General features: G+C 23.2%; 1 protein-coding gene across 1 annotated transcript in view; it reads left to right on the forward strand.

The window, feature by feature from the left end:
• The first annotated feature begins 445 nt into the window (after positions 1-445).
• LOC105365917 (solute carrier family 26 member 10) overlaps positions 446-16,197 on the forward strand; it is a 28,341-nt gene continuing 12,589 nt past the window's right edge. Inside the window, exons 1-5 of the mRNA XM_011504207.1 lie at positions 446-627; positions 8,217-8,330; positions 8,904-9,065; positions 12,548-12,658; positions 15,574-15,755. Of these exons, the coding sequence (XP_011502509.1) occupies positions 8,234-8,330; positions 8,904-9,065; positions 12,548-12,658; positions 15,574-15,755 (552 nt within the window). The 5' untranslated portion in view covers positions 446-627; positions 8,217-8,233. The remainder of the gene's footprint in view (positions 628-8,216; positions 8,331-8,903; positions 9,066-12,547; positions 12,659-15,573; positions 15,756-16,197) is intronic.

The raw sequence follows: 16,197 nt of genomic DNA on the forward strand, positions 1-16,197 counted from the left end.
TATTACTTATAATGTAAATGAAATTTCATAAAAAATTAGTCTATCCATAACATTTATAAAAATTAGTTTAAGGTTTTGTATATTCTAAAATAATATTACAATAAAATCTTCTATAAATTTTATATTTAAATGATTAAAGAAGCACATTTTTAAGGAAATGTAACTATATTTTTCAAATAGAATCAAAATAGTTATTAAATAAATATTATTTTTTTATATCTAAAAATAAATGTGAAATGTTAATTGCTAAAATGTAATAAATATTATAACAACATAGTATACAAAATATTAAAAATTTAACACATTCTATGGTACTGATATTATTTACTTAAATGTAAAAATTTGTAGGTTTTTTATATTCTTATCTCGTTATTGGTGTTTTTGTCAAACAGTGATGTAACATGGGAAATTTTACTCTTTAATTACATTCTTATAACGCGATATCCTAGTATCAGTCTTTTATCAAACTTAAATCAAGATCCATTTATATTTTTTACCTCGCTATTGACACAAATTATTAGATCAGTACTAAAAAAAAACAGGTGAGACTATAATTGTGAAATACGTCGAGCAGACAAATAAAAGATACAACGAAGGACATATACATTCAAATCTAATACGGCAACCGTAAGTCTTTACAAAGTTTATACTTTCATTACTAATATCAGATTCATTTAGATAAATTTTTAATTTCATCAGATTTATACATAAATGAGTATAATCAATAATTATTGCTATGATTTACATAGTAGTATTAATAACTTTTTCATTATTTATTCAATAACAAAATTTACAGTATTTAGCAGAATAATGTAAGTACTGTTCGATTCTACCAATAAGAATTTTGAAATGAATTATTACTTAATTTAATATATGGTTTGTTAAATTACAATTTTTAATTCTATATTTAAATATATATTTTTTAATTCTGCAAACAAGTTTAATCTATTTAATAATATTAAATGTTTGAAAAATATATCCAAAATAAAATATTTACAAGTCTTAACTATTCAATTTCACATTTTTTTATATATATTTATAATAATTCTTATAAAATAAATTTATTGGATAAGGATATTTTTACTTTTTAATGAATTTTTAAAAATATTTATATTACTTGACTATAATATTAATAAACATCAACATTAGTATTATTAGCATTGTTTATTATATAACTAATTAAATAATTTTACTAATTTAATAAATTTATATTGAAATAAATTATTAACATTTTAAAGGTGAAATATATTTTATTGCTCAAATATTTATTATTAATTTCTATGAAAACGGGAAGAATTAAAAAAAATAAAAATATATTATTATACTATTGTTTGTATGAAATATGCAGCAAGTAATGCATTAATAAAAAATGATTTCTGAAATTTTAAAATAATTTTATATTAAATTTATATTTACACAAATATTTTGTTAGTATAGAAGATCTCAAGGTTTTAAATAAAACATCTTATATGATATATAACAGCAATTCTTATATTTCCGAAAAATTTCTCTGAATGTTATATAACAATAAGATCATTGATATCGTACATATTTTTTGAAGACATTGTACGATTAGATTTAGTTTTAGATTTACATAATTTTAAATATATTCTATAAATTATTTATACAATGAGTACCAATTATTATTTCTTAATTTATAATATTAACAATTTTTTTATATTAAAAAAGTTGTGTTCAACAGAAAGAAATATATTCAGTGAATATGTATAAATAATTCAAATAAATATAGTTATTTTATTAGTTTAAACAATTTTTTTTAATGTTTTATTTTTTACGCGAATGATTAGCTAGATAAAAATTACAGATTCAATTATAAATATCGTATATATATTATTTTTCATTTTGATCAAATGAATTTCTTTTACCTTTAAATTAAAAATCAATTGGTAATTTAAAAAATTTATATTTCATTAATTTAACATTTAAAATTCTATCATAATTTTCATGCTATCATTATTTAATTTTAAATCGTTACTTCATAGAATTTCAATAAACAATAATAATTATAAATTTAATTTTATATATTTCATTATTTTGGACTTTCTTATATTAGAAAAAATAATTTATTCATACTAGTTTTTACTATAATATTTTGATGTTATAAATCTAATAAGAAATCTTTTTTGAAGTAAACTAGGTACGCAATTTATTATAGTTTTTTATTTAATTTTTAAAATCTTATTATATCTTATTATACTAATAATTATAAATATTTTATAAATATATTCGTAATGTAATATTATTCAAATTGTTTGTTGAAATTAGCTTATTAATACAACATCTATTAGAGCAATATATTAAAAAATATTCAGTTATTTTCGCAAAGAATAAAATTATTGATTTAAAATTTCATTAAAACTATGGTCATATAATAAAAAGTATTTTTCATAAAATATTAAATGTTTATCAACGGTTCTTAATTTATAAAGAATTTGATAAAATACTAAATAATATAGCGAATACATTTAGAATACAAAAATTCGAAATTATTTTCATAATAATAAAGAAATAATTTTATCTTTCTGTTTATACAAGTTACAATGCTATATTTTAATTTTCTAATCACATAATAATACTTTGAGCAATAAAAGTAAAAATTACAAATTAATATTTTTAAATATTTTTATTGTAATATTTTTTATTGTATAAATTTTTTTAGTGTAAATTAATTGCGTAATATATTATAAAATAATTCCAAAAAATTTTTTTTTTGTATTTTCATTAACAAAAAGTTTGGAAAATACATCTTTTTTTATTTGTGGTATTTGCTTTAACGTATCGTGTGTTTCTTATATCAAAGACTGCAATTTCTTTATTTGTTTTTCTTTTAATTTATTTTAAACATAAGAATTTTTTTCAATATCGTTATTTAATTATTATGCAGATTATAAAGTTATGTTTAATTTAATGAATTACGTGTAAACATTTTAAAAATGTAGAAAATTTAAAGTAATAATTTCTAGAAATTTTGTAGAATGTTTGATAAAAATATTTTAGTAAACCATGATACATAACTTAATTGGAGATATAGATAATAGAGATAACCAGTTTAAAATATATTTTTATACGTAAATTTTATATATAGTAATATATTTTCTGTTTTTATAGAAATTCAAAATTTAATTTTGTCGACTTATAACTATGTTAACTACATTAATACAAGAAATGCATTTATTGACAATGCAACAAACTACCAAAATATATGACTATTTACTAGATAAAAATGCTAATCGTACTGATATAAGACTACACAAAATTAAATAACATGTTCACTTATCTCTTATGTTAATATTTTAATTTTTAGTAAATATTCGTTTTTTGAATTATATAATAATTTTAACTTTAAATATTATAACTGTTGTATAATTATTGTTAACTATTGTATAATTTTGATTAACTATTGTGTAATTATTTTTAACTATTGTATAATTATTATTAACTATTGTATAATTATTGTTAACTATTGTGTAATGCTTAATAAAATTGTATTTATTTATTACATAAAATTCCATTATTTATCTCATTTTATTTAATATTAAAATTATTTTTTTAATTTATTCTTTATTAGTCATTTTTCTGAACACTTGATATACAAAATGTTCTTTTGATCTCTAATTAAACTTAAATTTATGTATAATAATTTTCATAGTTATATGATAAATTTCCCTTAGTGCATACTAATAAAGATTCATCTTTAAATTTGTATATAAACTCTCTTTCTCTTTCTCTTTCTCCTTTTGTCTTTTTCTGTTCATTCGCATCGTTGCTTTAACTAAATTTTTTTTCAAATGAATCAATATGTACACAACTCCATTACGTAAACGCTCTCAATAGTCGTACTAGAAGTCGACAAAAAAGTAATATTATGTTTCTTTCAAAGCTATATGTAATACAGGCTTACTACATCTATTATTTTTTTCAAATACACAAAATTATAATATTGTTTCATTGTGTCTTTAAATAAACACTAATATTAATATCTGAAGAACAAATTATAATATTATAAGTACTTGTAAACGAAAATTAATTTACTTATTATTTAACTTTTTATATTTCAATAAATAATTAATATCTGATGAATATTTGTATTTCAATTGATTACATATATTTTTTTATTGAAATTAAATTAGCTTCATATTATTTGAATATATGTATAAATTTAATAAACTATTTATATGCCTTTATTTTAATATTAAATAAACGAATATTTACATATATTATTAAATAGTTTAATTTTGATTTGTATTGGAATGTATATAATATATATGTATATATACTATTATGTAGTATATAATCAAGATTTAAACTTATTAACTTTCGAATCTTGATTATATAATATATAGTAGTGCCCGTATCTACGTTTCTTTTTTCCTATTATTTGAGCTAACAGTTTCTCTTAGTTTTCCGTCCAACGTGGAAGAATTGATCTAGCTTTCCATTTCTTGAGGCTATATCGTCTATAATTATGTTTCTACATCGATGTCCCTTTACGACACCACATATAGTGCAATGTTGCCTAAATATACCTATAATCATAGGATGAAAGAAGTCTTACATATGAATTAGTTATTAATTATTATATATATTACTAATGTACATAGCTTAGTTATTTCATAATTTTTCTTATTTCTTTTCATTTATTTGTGAGTGTGTATATATATATATTATTTGAAATTTTTTTTTAATATATTAAATAAAATAAATAAATTTTTGTTTTGAGAATCATATTGATAATGCTAGATATATCTGCGACATATTCATCTCATTATTTATCAGACATTTAAGTCCAATATGATAATAATTCAATTAACAATTAATCGCATCAGTACAATTATTATGTAATTTTTACTATTGAATGAGTAATACTATAAAAAAATATTAATGTAAATATCAGTAATACAGATGGTAATAATGATATATTATCAATTTATGATAATGTATATAGAATTAAATATAAATTCAATGATATTTAATAGCTATTTTTAAAGTTTTATTCTGATAACTTTTCAAGCTTGAAATATAAATTATAGAAAGAAATTGAAAGTTTTAAAAATTTATCCATTGAAATTCTATTTTTAATTATTATATTAATCTTGTCCGACATTAATAATGTTACAATATTGTATTCTGTTAATTTTTGGTAGTTTTATCTAATTATATTTACAATGTATTATATTTTATAATGTATTATAATTATATAATGTATTTTGGGTAATATATATTTTTTACTTTAATAATTTTCTGTTTTTATGTTATTTCTACGACATATTTACAATTATATAAGTTATGAAATTATAATAATTCTGATATTTACAAATGTTAATCATCTACACAAATATCTAATGATATAGTATTTCAATTTTTATAAAAAAACAATATTGATATATTTATATTTTAAAGAAATTATTTTAATCACTAAAAACATATTTTACATTCATAATTAATATGTAACTAATAGAAATAATTTGATACGATATGCAAGTACGAATTTTTTTATTTATGCTTTCATGTTGTATATTAATTTATTTCCATAATCTTCTTTAATTTATATAGGTTTTCATTTTTACTTAGCCAAGTATATTTTCTATTCATATTTCTAAGATTATGACATTTATTATTTTTAACCAAGTTTATTGTTATATGATTTGTATATATCATAATATATGAAATAATCTATAAATTTCTAATAATTTAATATTTGATATTAGTTTTATATTATTTCAAATTTAATATTATAATAAAAAAAATGTTCATAAACTATCCACTAGTTTTATTATAACCAATTTGAATATATATTTGAATTGTTTCATCAAAATAATAATTTTATTTTCGTAATACTTTTTTTTACGTTTATGGTATCGATTATTATAATAAAGTCGTTAAAAGAAATTAATTATTAATAAAGAAATTATTAAGTGATTTGTTACTATTTTATCAAGCGTACGAAATTAATTATTTATAAATCTTATACCGTATTTTCTATGATTTTGTAACATAAAATAAATCAATAGTATAATACAATAGTAAACTACATACATTTAAGATAATGTTAAAAAATTAATTGATTAAATTTACTTCATTCCATATACTAATGTGAATTATTTTTTACATTACTGTATTCTTAATTCATTCAGATACATAAAAACTATAATACAGAAGTATTTATGTTTCTATTAATATTGAATTTACTTATTTAATCATAATACATTTATATTAAATTTTGTAAATATGCTGTTACTGTCTTTATAACCTTCATTCAATAATATATTTGTACTGTTTTAGTGTTAAAGAACATATTAAAAAATTAAAATATTATTATGAAAAACTACTGAATAAATTTTAATAATTAGTTTTTATTTAATAAGTTTCAGCTTAATAAAATATACTTATCACGTGTCTAATTGATGTATCTAATTTTGTTGTAGATTTTCAGCAAAATAATATTTCCGGATATAAATTTTTTACTTTATATAGTTATTCTGGAATATAAAATTTTAAACATTAAAAGAAATGTTTTTAATTTAGGGATTAAAAAAAATTGTTATTATATATTATTTTTATTTAAATACATTATACTATATAAAGTAATTTTAGATATTGTCTTAATGTAGTTTCTATATAATTAATACAAATTTTTTAATTATTTGAACAAACATACTTTTTTTAGTTATTATGATTTTATAATTTTTTTTTATTTTTGACAATAACAGTATACTTATGAAAATTTCTACTATTTTTATGAAAATTTTTGTATTAATTTATATGTTGTTACATAATATTTAAAAATTCGCATGTATTTTTAAATTGAAGTTTGCGAAAATTTTCCTATAACTTCAGAATCTACTAAATCTTCTGAATAATTACAAAATCTAATTTTAATTTGAAAAAATAATGTATAGTATTTCAAACAATTTCTAACAATTTATTACCAGATAAGAGTTTTTAAAACACTAGTTTCGTTAAAAGATAACCAAATTGTGTTTCCTGAATTTCCATCGTTATAATAGAAATATTTTTATTAAATGGTTGATATTTAAGTTACTATAATTTAACAGTTGAAAATGTTATTTTGCTTAGTTTGCTAAATCATGTACAATATAACAATTTTATTAAATAATTCTTATATTTTTTCGTCCCTCTACTTACAACATGGTAATCGAAATCACGCTCTAAATAGGAAAAATATCTTTATGTGTATGGAAAAGACATTATTAGTGAAATTCTCAACTAGTTATGACCGCAAATATCTACTATTAATAATATAATGACAAAAAAAATACAATAACTATCTTATCTAATTCATATTACGCCGTAAATTATCATAATATTCTGGCTCCTTTCAACTCACTAACAGTTTGGAAGGTAAAGAATATCCACGTGAGAATATAGTGCTAACAAGTAGGAGTCATAACTAGATACAGTATGCAGTATCAAAATGGAAGAACAGTTAATCACATAACCACAACTAAATAGACTTAACCACATAGAAAGTATCTAGTGTTCGATCAATAGTCGTAGTCTCGTAGGACTGAATGAGGGGATCCTATAATAATATACATATTCACAAAAGTAAAATAATTGAAATCGAAGGATTATTAAACAAAGCAATAAAAGACAATTGACTCCAATTACACTATGGCACACTTTTTTACAATCGGTATTTATAACAGTGCCGTAAAGGTAAAAAGTGTAGTTGGTGAGGTATTCAGATCAAAAACATTACTATGAATGACCCACATACCATAAGTGCAAAACTAATAGATAATACTGCACTTTATAGGTTCTATCAGCTCATTACAATGACATGTACACTTTGAATTTATTTTTGTATCAGCTTACACAAATATATACAATTAGATTTACTAACAACCCACTCATATATGCTCCTATGCACACTTGTACACTTATATAACATAAGGTTTACAGTATCATAATTCTTCGATTTTACTTGGTCAATATTTTATTTAGTTAAATTTTTTTAATGTTAAAATTAAAATAAATAAATTATTTAGGCAATATTTCTTTTTAAGAAATACGTGTGAACATTAAATAAATACATAATTAAGTTTACAACGGAATATCAATAAAAAAAAACTAATAATGAAACCACGTATATTGAAAAGTTTAATAATACTAAATAGTTTTACAGTAATAAGAATAATGCAATAAAAAATAATTACTATTTCAAATTTCAGATTATTTGTGACCAAAAATGTCGGCAATAATGTCGGAAGTAGTAGTTCGACGTCCGATATATAAACAAGATGACTTAAATAAATTCGGTTTATATTCAAACCCAAAAAAAATGCGTAAGTATATGTAGATATTATATTTCTTGCTTGACTATAAAATAATAGTTTTTAATAATCATTTTTTATTACTGTTTATCAAATTAAAAAATGAGCAAGTTAAAAAATAAATACCACTGTACATGTTTATCTCGATTATATGAAAAATTCTGAAACCATATACAAGATTTCTTGTAAAATCTAGAGCTATTCTAATATTTGTCGATCACAATTTAATTTTTTAATATATTTCTACAATGTACCTTGTATAAATAAATAATTAGTAAAAATAAATTAAATGCTATGAAAATAATGAATTATTATTAACATATAACCGAAATTTTAAACAAGTTTTACGTATTGTAAAACAGTCTATTTAATATAATTATTGTGCTAAATAATAATTTTTCTGATTCTTATACTGACAGAAAACTTATTCTAATAAAATTCATCTAGTAATAACTATCTATCAAGATTTTTAAATATTTGATATTATAAATAAAATTATAAGTCATTACAAAATGAAAGGAACTCTATTAAAATATAATTTATATATTTTTGTATTTATTTATAATATTTTCTTTAATATTTCAGTTAGTACAAAAATCACAAACTACTTACAAAAAATTAAACCAACATCTTATATAAAAGATATAATTCCTATAATTCGCTGGTTACCAGAATACCATTGGAAACATGATCTTTTTGGAGACCTCATTGCTGGAATTACAGTTGCAGTTATGCATATACCTCAAGGTATGATATTTATTAATTTATTAGTAAGTAATTTATATTATATTTCTTTATATGTATGTGTTTATATATATATATATGTGTGTGTGTGTGTGTGTGTGTATGCAGTCATAAATAATAAATTTGAATATAAATTAATAATGACTTAAGTAACTTTTTTTTATAAATCACTTTTATTTTCTAATTCTAATATTATAGATATAATCTACTTAAATCCGAAAAGATATATTCAGATTCACGTTATAACATTTGAAATGATTGTTAAAACAACTTACTATAAAGTATCAGAAAAGTAAATTAAATATATGCCTTGATATTCGATAATGTACATTCAAACGTACATTTTGAATTACAAAATAACAATTTAATACTAAAAAATTAAAAGAATTTGCAAATATGGAATATTCTATAAAAAATATTCTACAAGTATAACTTAATAATTTTCTTTGTTTATAAATGTATAAAAAACACATGATAGCAAAACAAATCTTTCTGTTAATATTTATGTAATTAAGGTAAATAAAATTTATTATATAATGATCCATTTTTAATTGAATACAGATCTTAATTGAAATTAACAAGAACATCGATCTCATTTAATTTAGATAACCGTTGTATAAACATTATATAATATATCACACTAAAAACCCACATTCCATATTTTTTGTTAGTAAAATAATCATTTAATACAAATATTTAGTATTTATAATATTGATTTAAAGTGCATTTAATTCTGTAAGTAATGGCCAAACCAATAATCAATTTGAATTAAGTAAAAACTATGAATGAAATATACAATGACATGAAGTAAACAATTAAAAATCCAGCAAAAATAATAATACATGAGTATAAGGATATAAATAAATTTAAAAAAATGCTTTACTAATTATGAAAAACATATTTTATGAGTTTTTTAAACACAATAGATATAATATATAAAGACAACAAATTAATATTCAATTATTACCGACCTATAAGATTTGAATATTCACCAATCCTATATAAAATATCTTTTATTTAAAACTCCCTTTTATTTATCTGCCTATGTTTCTCTTTATTTTTGTGTAGAAGCGTGCGCGTGTGGGTGCTCGTAATTCCATCAACTTATTCTATGCTTCTATCAATACTAAAGAGTTGATTTTTACGTAGATATAATATATAATAACTTGATTCCAAGAACAGGTGAAAGTACTTAAATAAATTTATTATTATATATAGATAAAAGAATATTGTCTGGGATCAGACTAAAAGCCTCCCTGAGGTGGTGGGTGGAGGCTTGCTGGCAAGTGGAAGGGGCAATGCAATAATTCAATACTGCCAATAGAATGTGGTGTCTTTCCCTTTATTGAATATAATGAATATAATAAATAGTCAGTGATCTATGGATGTCGAAATGAATGTATGATACAATGAATAGAGGAGAGTTTCTTCAATTAATATGAGCGACAAGAATCCTGTAAGTGTATTCTTGGTAGCTTGGTGCTTGATTCTCCTACTCGTAGTTATGAACTCGCAGTGGTAGTGGGAGATTCGCGCTGATAAGGGGCAGCGATGGTGCCGCCTTTGCCTCTGCCAAAAGAGCTGGAGCGGCCGGTGTGGGGGGCACCTGTGTGATGTCACTGATGCGGGGCAGTGATGATGCCGTTGCCGCTAGCCAAATGCACGCTGTAGCGGTCTAGTGGAGGGATGATATCCGTGTCACGTGCTGCTTAACGTGTGGGAGTATTCCTTGTGCCGTATACCACGTATTAGTATTGCTGCTTACTTAGTTGATGGGAGCCGTGTATTAGTGATTCGTAAGAACGTGTGTAATAGCGTAGCTTACGTGTGTGGAGTCGATCTAAGTGCATTGATGGTACGTAAGAACGTGTGTAATAGCGTGGCTTATGTGTGTTGAGGTTGATCCGTGTAGTAGCGTTGGTAGGCCGTGAGCTTGGCTTCCGTTAACTGTAGTCGATCTCTGCAGCGTTGGTGGGCCTAGTGAGTTTGGCGTCCGGTGGGCTGGAGTCGATCAGTGCAGTGTTGGGTGGCCGAGACTAGCTTGGCTTACGCTGAGCTAGGTTCGATCTGTAGGACGGCGATCCGATCTTGATGAGTGCTTGATTGAACTAGTAAGAGAGCGAGAGCGTCAAGCGCGTCTCCTTAAATATCCTAGTACAGGCTTTCGATTCCGGTGAATTCTGGATTACTCTTATCATGCTGATTGTTAGAGTGACTAGAATCTAGCCTTAGAGAGTTCGTCGGCCCTTGTTAGTCGAAACTGTAATGTAATTTTGACTATTTGAGTAGTGAAGTTTTCCGATTTCGTAGAATCGTGTTTATGACTCGGCGCGCAATGTTTCAACCTAAGCAGGTGTCTTTACCTCTCCCACTTTGTTTACCGCGTAAATTGCTGTAATCCGTAACAAATATAGTATATTTATTTAATAAATGTTTATATCAAATGTACTAAAATTGAATATTTGATGTCAAAATTTTCAAAATGTTGAAGATTATTTATAGTTATTAGAATTTGTATAATCATAATAATAATAATGATTTTTTAGATGGATAGATTGCTTCATAATAAAAAGCACATTTCAGATATGTAAAATAATAGGATTATATATTAATTAATTGATTGATATAAAAGAATACATACAATTATTTCAAGCCAAATGGGAAGATTTTACAATATAAAAAAAGGTTTTGCTAATGAAGGCACTTTAACCATAAATATTGACTATAAACAAATTTATCGTTAAAGATTATGTACAATTCATAAAATATTATGATATAGTTATAGAAAAAATTTCAAATCTATTATAAAAAATTTTATAAAATTTGCACGATTATAACAATAAAAAAACTCAATTCACAAATATGGCGTAATAATAGCACCCATTTTATTAACAACTAAAAGTAATACATAAATTTATGAATAACTCATGATTATTAAATTACTTTAAAAATGTATCATGGTAGAAATTGTAAACAATATTAATTTAATATTAATAATTTAGAACAAATAATGTTATTTGACAATCATATGCACTCTGATGTTTGTCAAAATCTTCAAGTCATCTATGTGCTTTTCATTTATTAATAAGCAGGAGCTTTTTAGTCTCTTTTTTCCTGCTCTATATCATTATATTTAAAATTTTTAAGTTTTTTATATTTTAACACATAACATAATTATAGGAATAAAAAGTCAATTTTAGATATAACATTTAAAATAAAATAAGAATAAATAATTTATACGTATATCATAATTATTAAATATAAATTCTATATAGAAATTAAGTTTCTTTTAATTTTCTAAATTTAATAAAACTTTTTAATTGTAAATTTTCATTTATATTATGATTTTTTAATTTTTTCAACAAATTTCTAGTTTTAAAAAATATAATATATTTAATGTGTATTGAATATATAAGTATTTATTATTTCTAATAATTAAAAATTGTAAATTTAAAATAAAATACATTTGAGTTATATTTTTATAGGAATGGCTTATGCAATACTTGGAAATGTACCACCTATAATTGGAATATATATGGCATTTTTTCCCGTGCTTGTTTACAGTATATTTGGAACATCAAGACATAATTCAATGGGTAAATATTCAAAATATTAAAATATAATTTTTAAATTAATTGTAGTGTTAACAATTTTATGCATTATATTTAAATATATAGAAATCTTTTAAGCACTTTTAACTTGTTAAAATTCTTGACGCTATTTTTCTTTGTTAAACTGCAAATACAATGTGTCACTAGTTTACATATTTTAATTGTACAAAATGTATTTGCTGTTCCCGCTTATTTTACCAAAGCCGGTTCGGAGGATTTGCTTCGAAATTGATGCCGTTGACAACTCAGAGACCACGCGTGTTGTGTGAAAGCAATGAAAGGTCACAAGTTGAAGGGATATTATAATAATACAATATAAATATGGCTGATGTATATGTTGTTTATTGTTATTTACTTGTTGACAAGGTTTGACTAATATTACTATTATTAATTATTGAAATAACTCTTGGGGTGGATTAATGCGGTGGCAAACGTATATTCATCTATGCAGCGTGATGGTTCGAATATGAGCGCAGAATGGAGCGAAGTTTGATTCGACATTCGCGCTGTTTGGATGAGAACGCACGTAATTGAGGTTATGGTTGTTATGTAGCGTGACATATGTAACTGTTGTCACTTGAGAGATATACTCGTAGCGTAGCAAGCGTACCTTGTCCTGATATTGGCGTACTGCAATAAATTCAGATGGAATTAAGAGTTTGAAGGGCTTTTACCTCAAGAAGGATACTGCTACTTGTTGTGTCTTCTGCGAGCGTTGAATGGCATGCTGTGAATTCATAAGCGTCAGACTTTGAACTAAGGTGAGGGTAAGGCCGGTGAGTCTCGCATCAGTTGATGCGACCTTGACGACGAGCTGTGAATTATTCCGCACTGCCTCTCTGGTGAGAGCCTCTTCTTCTTTGGTTGCTTGTCGATGACGTATATTCTGAATCTTAAGTTTTTATCTGAGTATTGTAGTGGTGCTACTACTTACGAAAACTAATCGTCGACTTGTCTTCAGACTCCGATAGGTGGATATGTCTTCGATCCTTTTGAACTTGTAACGGCGGTTTCTTGAACTGCGTTAATGGACTTCCACTTGACACATATTTGAATAAGTACTGTATCGAGAATGTTTAAATCTTAAAAAATGCGTCCCTTAAATACATTTGCTGACCATGAACTTCACTTGAACCCCTTCCCTTATTTTTCGTCCAATCAGAGACTCCTCCCTTTCAGAGCGAGGGCAGCGCCTCTTGCGGCTTCATAATTAATTAAGGGCGTAGTCGTCTCTTGGTCTTCACGGCAAGAAGAGCTCCTTTGCCGCTGACGCATCTGGCAACAACATGACAACTTGTTGACAGCGGGAAGGGGATGGGGGTCCGCTAGTACATACTGCTTGAAGTAGTTACCGAGCGGAGCGAATTCGTACAGATGCCTGAAGAGAGAATTTTTCCCGTGTTTATTGTATTGTTTTTCCAGATGTCTTATGACACTATTGTTAGATGGTTGCGAACAAGAAAGTTTTGAAATTTAAACACAAATTTGCGATGTTGTTTTGCCAGATGTTATATTGCATTGAAAAAAGGTCTCATAATCTCGTACATTAATCTGCATAAGATTATTTTAAAATCATGTTTTCTTCACTCACCGTAGTAACTTATGAAAGTAATTTTTACATTTATTTGTTATTGATTTATGTTTTTTTTATTACATCCAATATATTTTTACATTTTAAAACAGAAAAGATATTGTTACCGATTGTTACAAATGAAACTTTCACATAATAAGAATGAAAACTTATGTGTAAAAGAAGTGTTAAACGCCAGTATGTACAAAATTTTAATTTGGTTTTATTCTTATTAATATATAATATATATATATATATATATATATATATATATATATAACATCTATATATAAATTACATGTAATTATAAAATAAATATTCTTATCATTATAAGTATTATTTAACACGTGTGATGGTACAGATCATTGTAGTAATTTCTGGTACTATTATATTGATTTATTTCTAATTAGAAAATCTTTGTGACATCATGACACTACAAAACATTCTAGTTATATCAGATGAATCTTTTATTGTGTAATTTATATTTTCTTTTTTTTATGAAACATTTTAAGACTAATGATAATGTTAAATTTCCCCAATCTAAAATACATCTATATATATATTATATATATATATATATATATATAAAATATAGAAATATTTTAAAGTATTATTCAAAATAGTTTTGTGATTGCAATGGTTTTATATACCATAATGTCAAAAGCACTTATATTTGCTCAATAATTAAATATATATATAAATGTAAGAAAATAAACATTCCTTTAATGTAAAACAGTATATATGCTTCGGTAGATTAGTTATAATAGGATCCATAAAAATATTAGGGTTTCATTCTGTGTTAAGTAGAAATAGATTTTTTAAATTTGTATGTACTAGTATTAATACAATATATTTATATATATGATTATTTTCAGATTAATGAAATAATTTAATTACTATAATTTCATTTAAACAACATTTTTATTGTTTCAGTATATTTGAAAGTATATGTCTGTAAAAATGAAACTAAATTGTTTTAAAAAATAATTTAAATGTGTTGGAGGCATCGTTTATTATTTTTATATATTCTTATTGTTTCATACTTATTATATTTTATATAATTATATAGTTATTATATTACAATAATATATTATATATTATACTAACGACTTTTTATCTGACGATGAGTCTATATTCTATCTTCATAAACTTTAGTCGATAAAATCTGAAATAAATATTTATCTAAACAATTATTATTATAATTTATATCAATATTAAGTATTTAAACCATATATATATATATATATATATATAAGTTAACCAATATATGATAACAATTTTTTAAAATAAAATTAAAGATGAAAATAAATTATAACATTTGCTTAATTAGGTACTTTTGCTGTTATTTGTATGATGGTGGGAAAGGTAGTATTATCGCATACTTCAACATTACACGTGGATATAAATAATTCAACAACATCAATCTGGAATTCTGATCTTTTCGAAAGAACATCGAGTATTTCACAAATAGAAATCGCTACTGCAGTGACATTTATGGTTGCAATCATGCAAGTAAATGATAATTACTTTAACATCTATCCGTTGTTATCTTTTATTACATAATTATTTTCCTCTGTATCAATCATTTTATTTATTATAGTCTATTATATTTGATCTTATAGTGAATGAGAATTTGTGAATACTCAGCTCCATTTATTTGCATACATAACTTTAGTCAAAAAAGGAACAATGTAGAAACTATTGATTATTGAAATCGAGTATTTTTAATGAGTAATGTCAAGTAAATCTAATAAGCAGCATTATTATATAAAGGGATTGTTAGAACTGTGAAATATAATTATAAAAATTATATATAATCCAATTTTTAAATATAAATTTAATATATATATATTTAACACATATTTAGAAATAGGTATAGTTTTTAACATTCTAATTATAAATTGAAAGGTTAAATATAAATGCATGAAAAATAAACTAATTAAAAATATATATG

This window comes from Ceratosolen solmsi, unplaced genomic scaffold, assembly GCF_000503995.2.
Source record: "Ceratosolen solmsi marchali unplaced genomic scaffold, CerSol_1.0 scaffold19, whole genome shotgun sequence".
Lineage (NCBI taxonomy): Eukaryota > Metazoa > Arthropoda > Insecta > Hymenoptera > Agaonidae > Ceratosolen > Ceratosolen solmsi.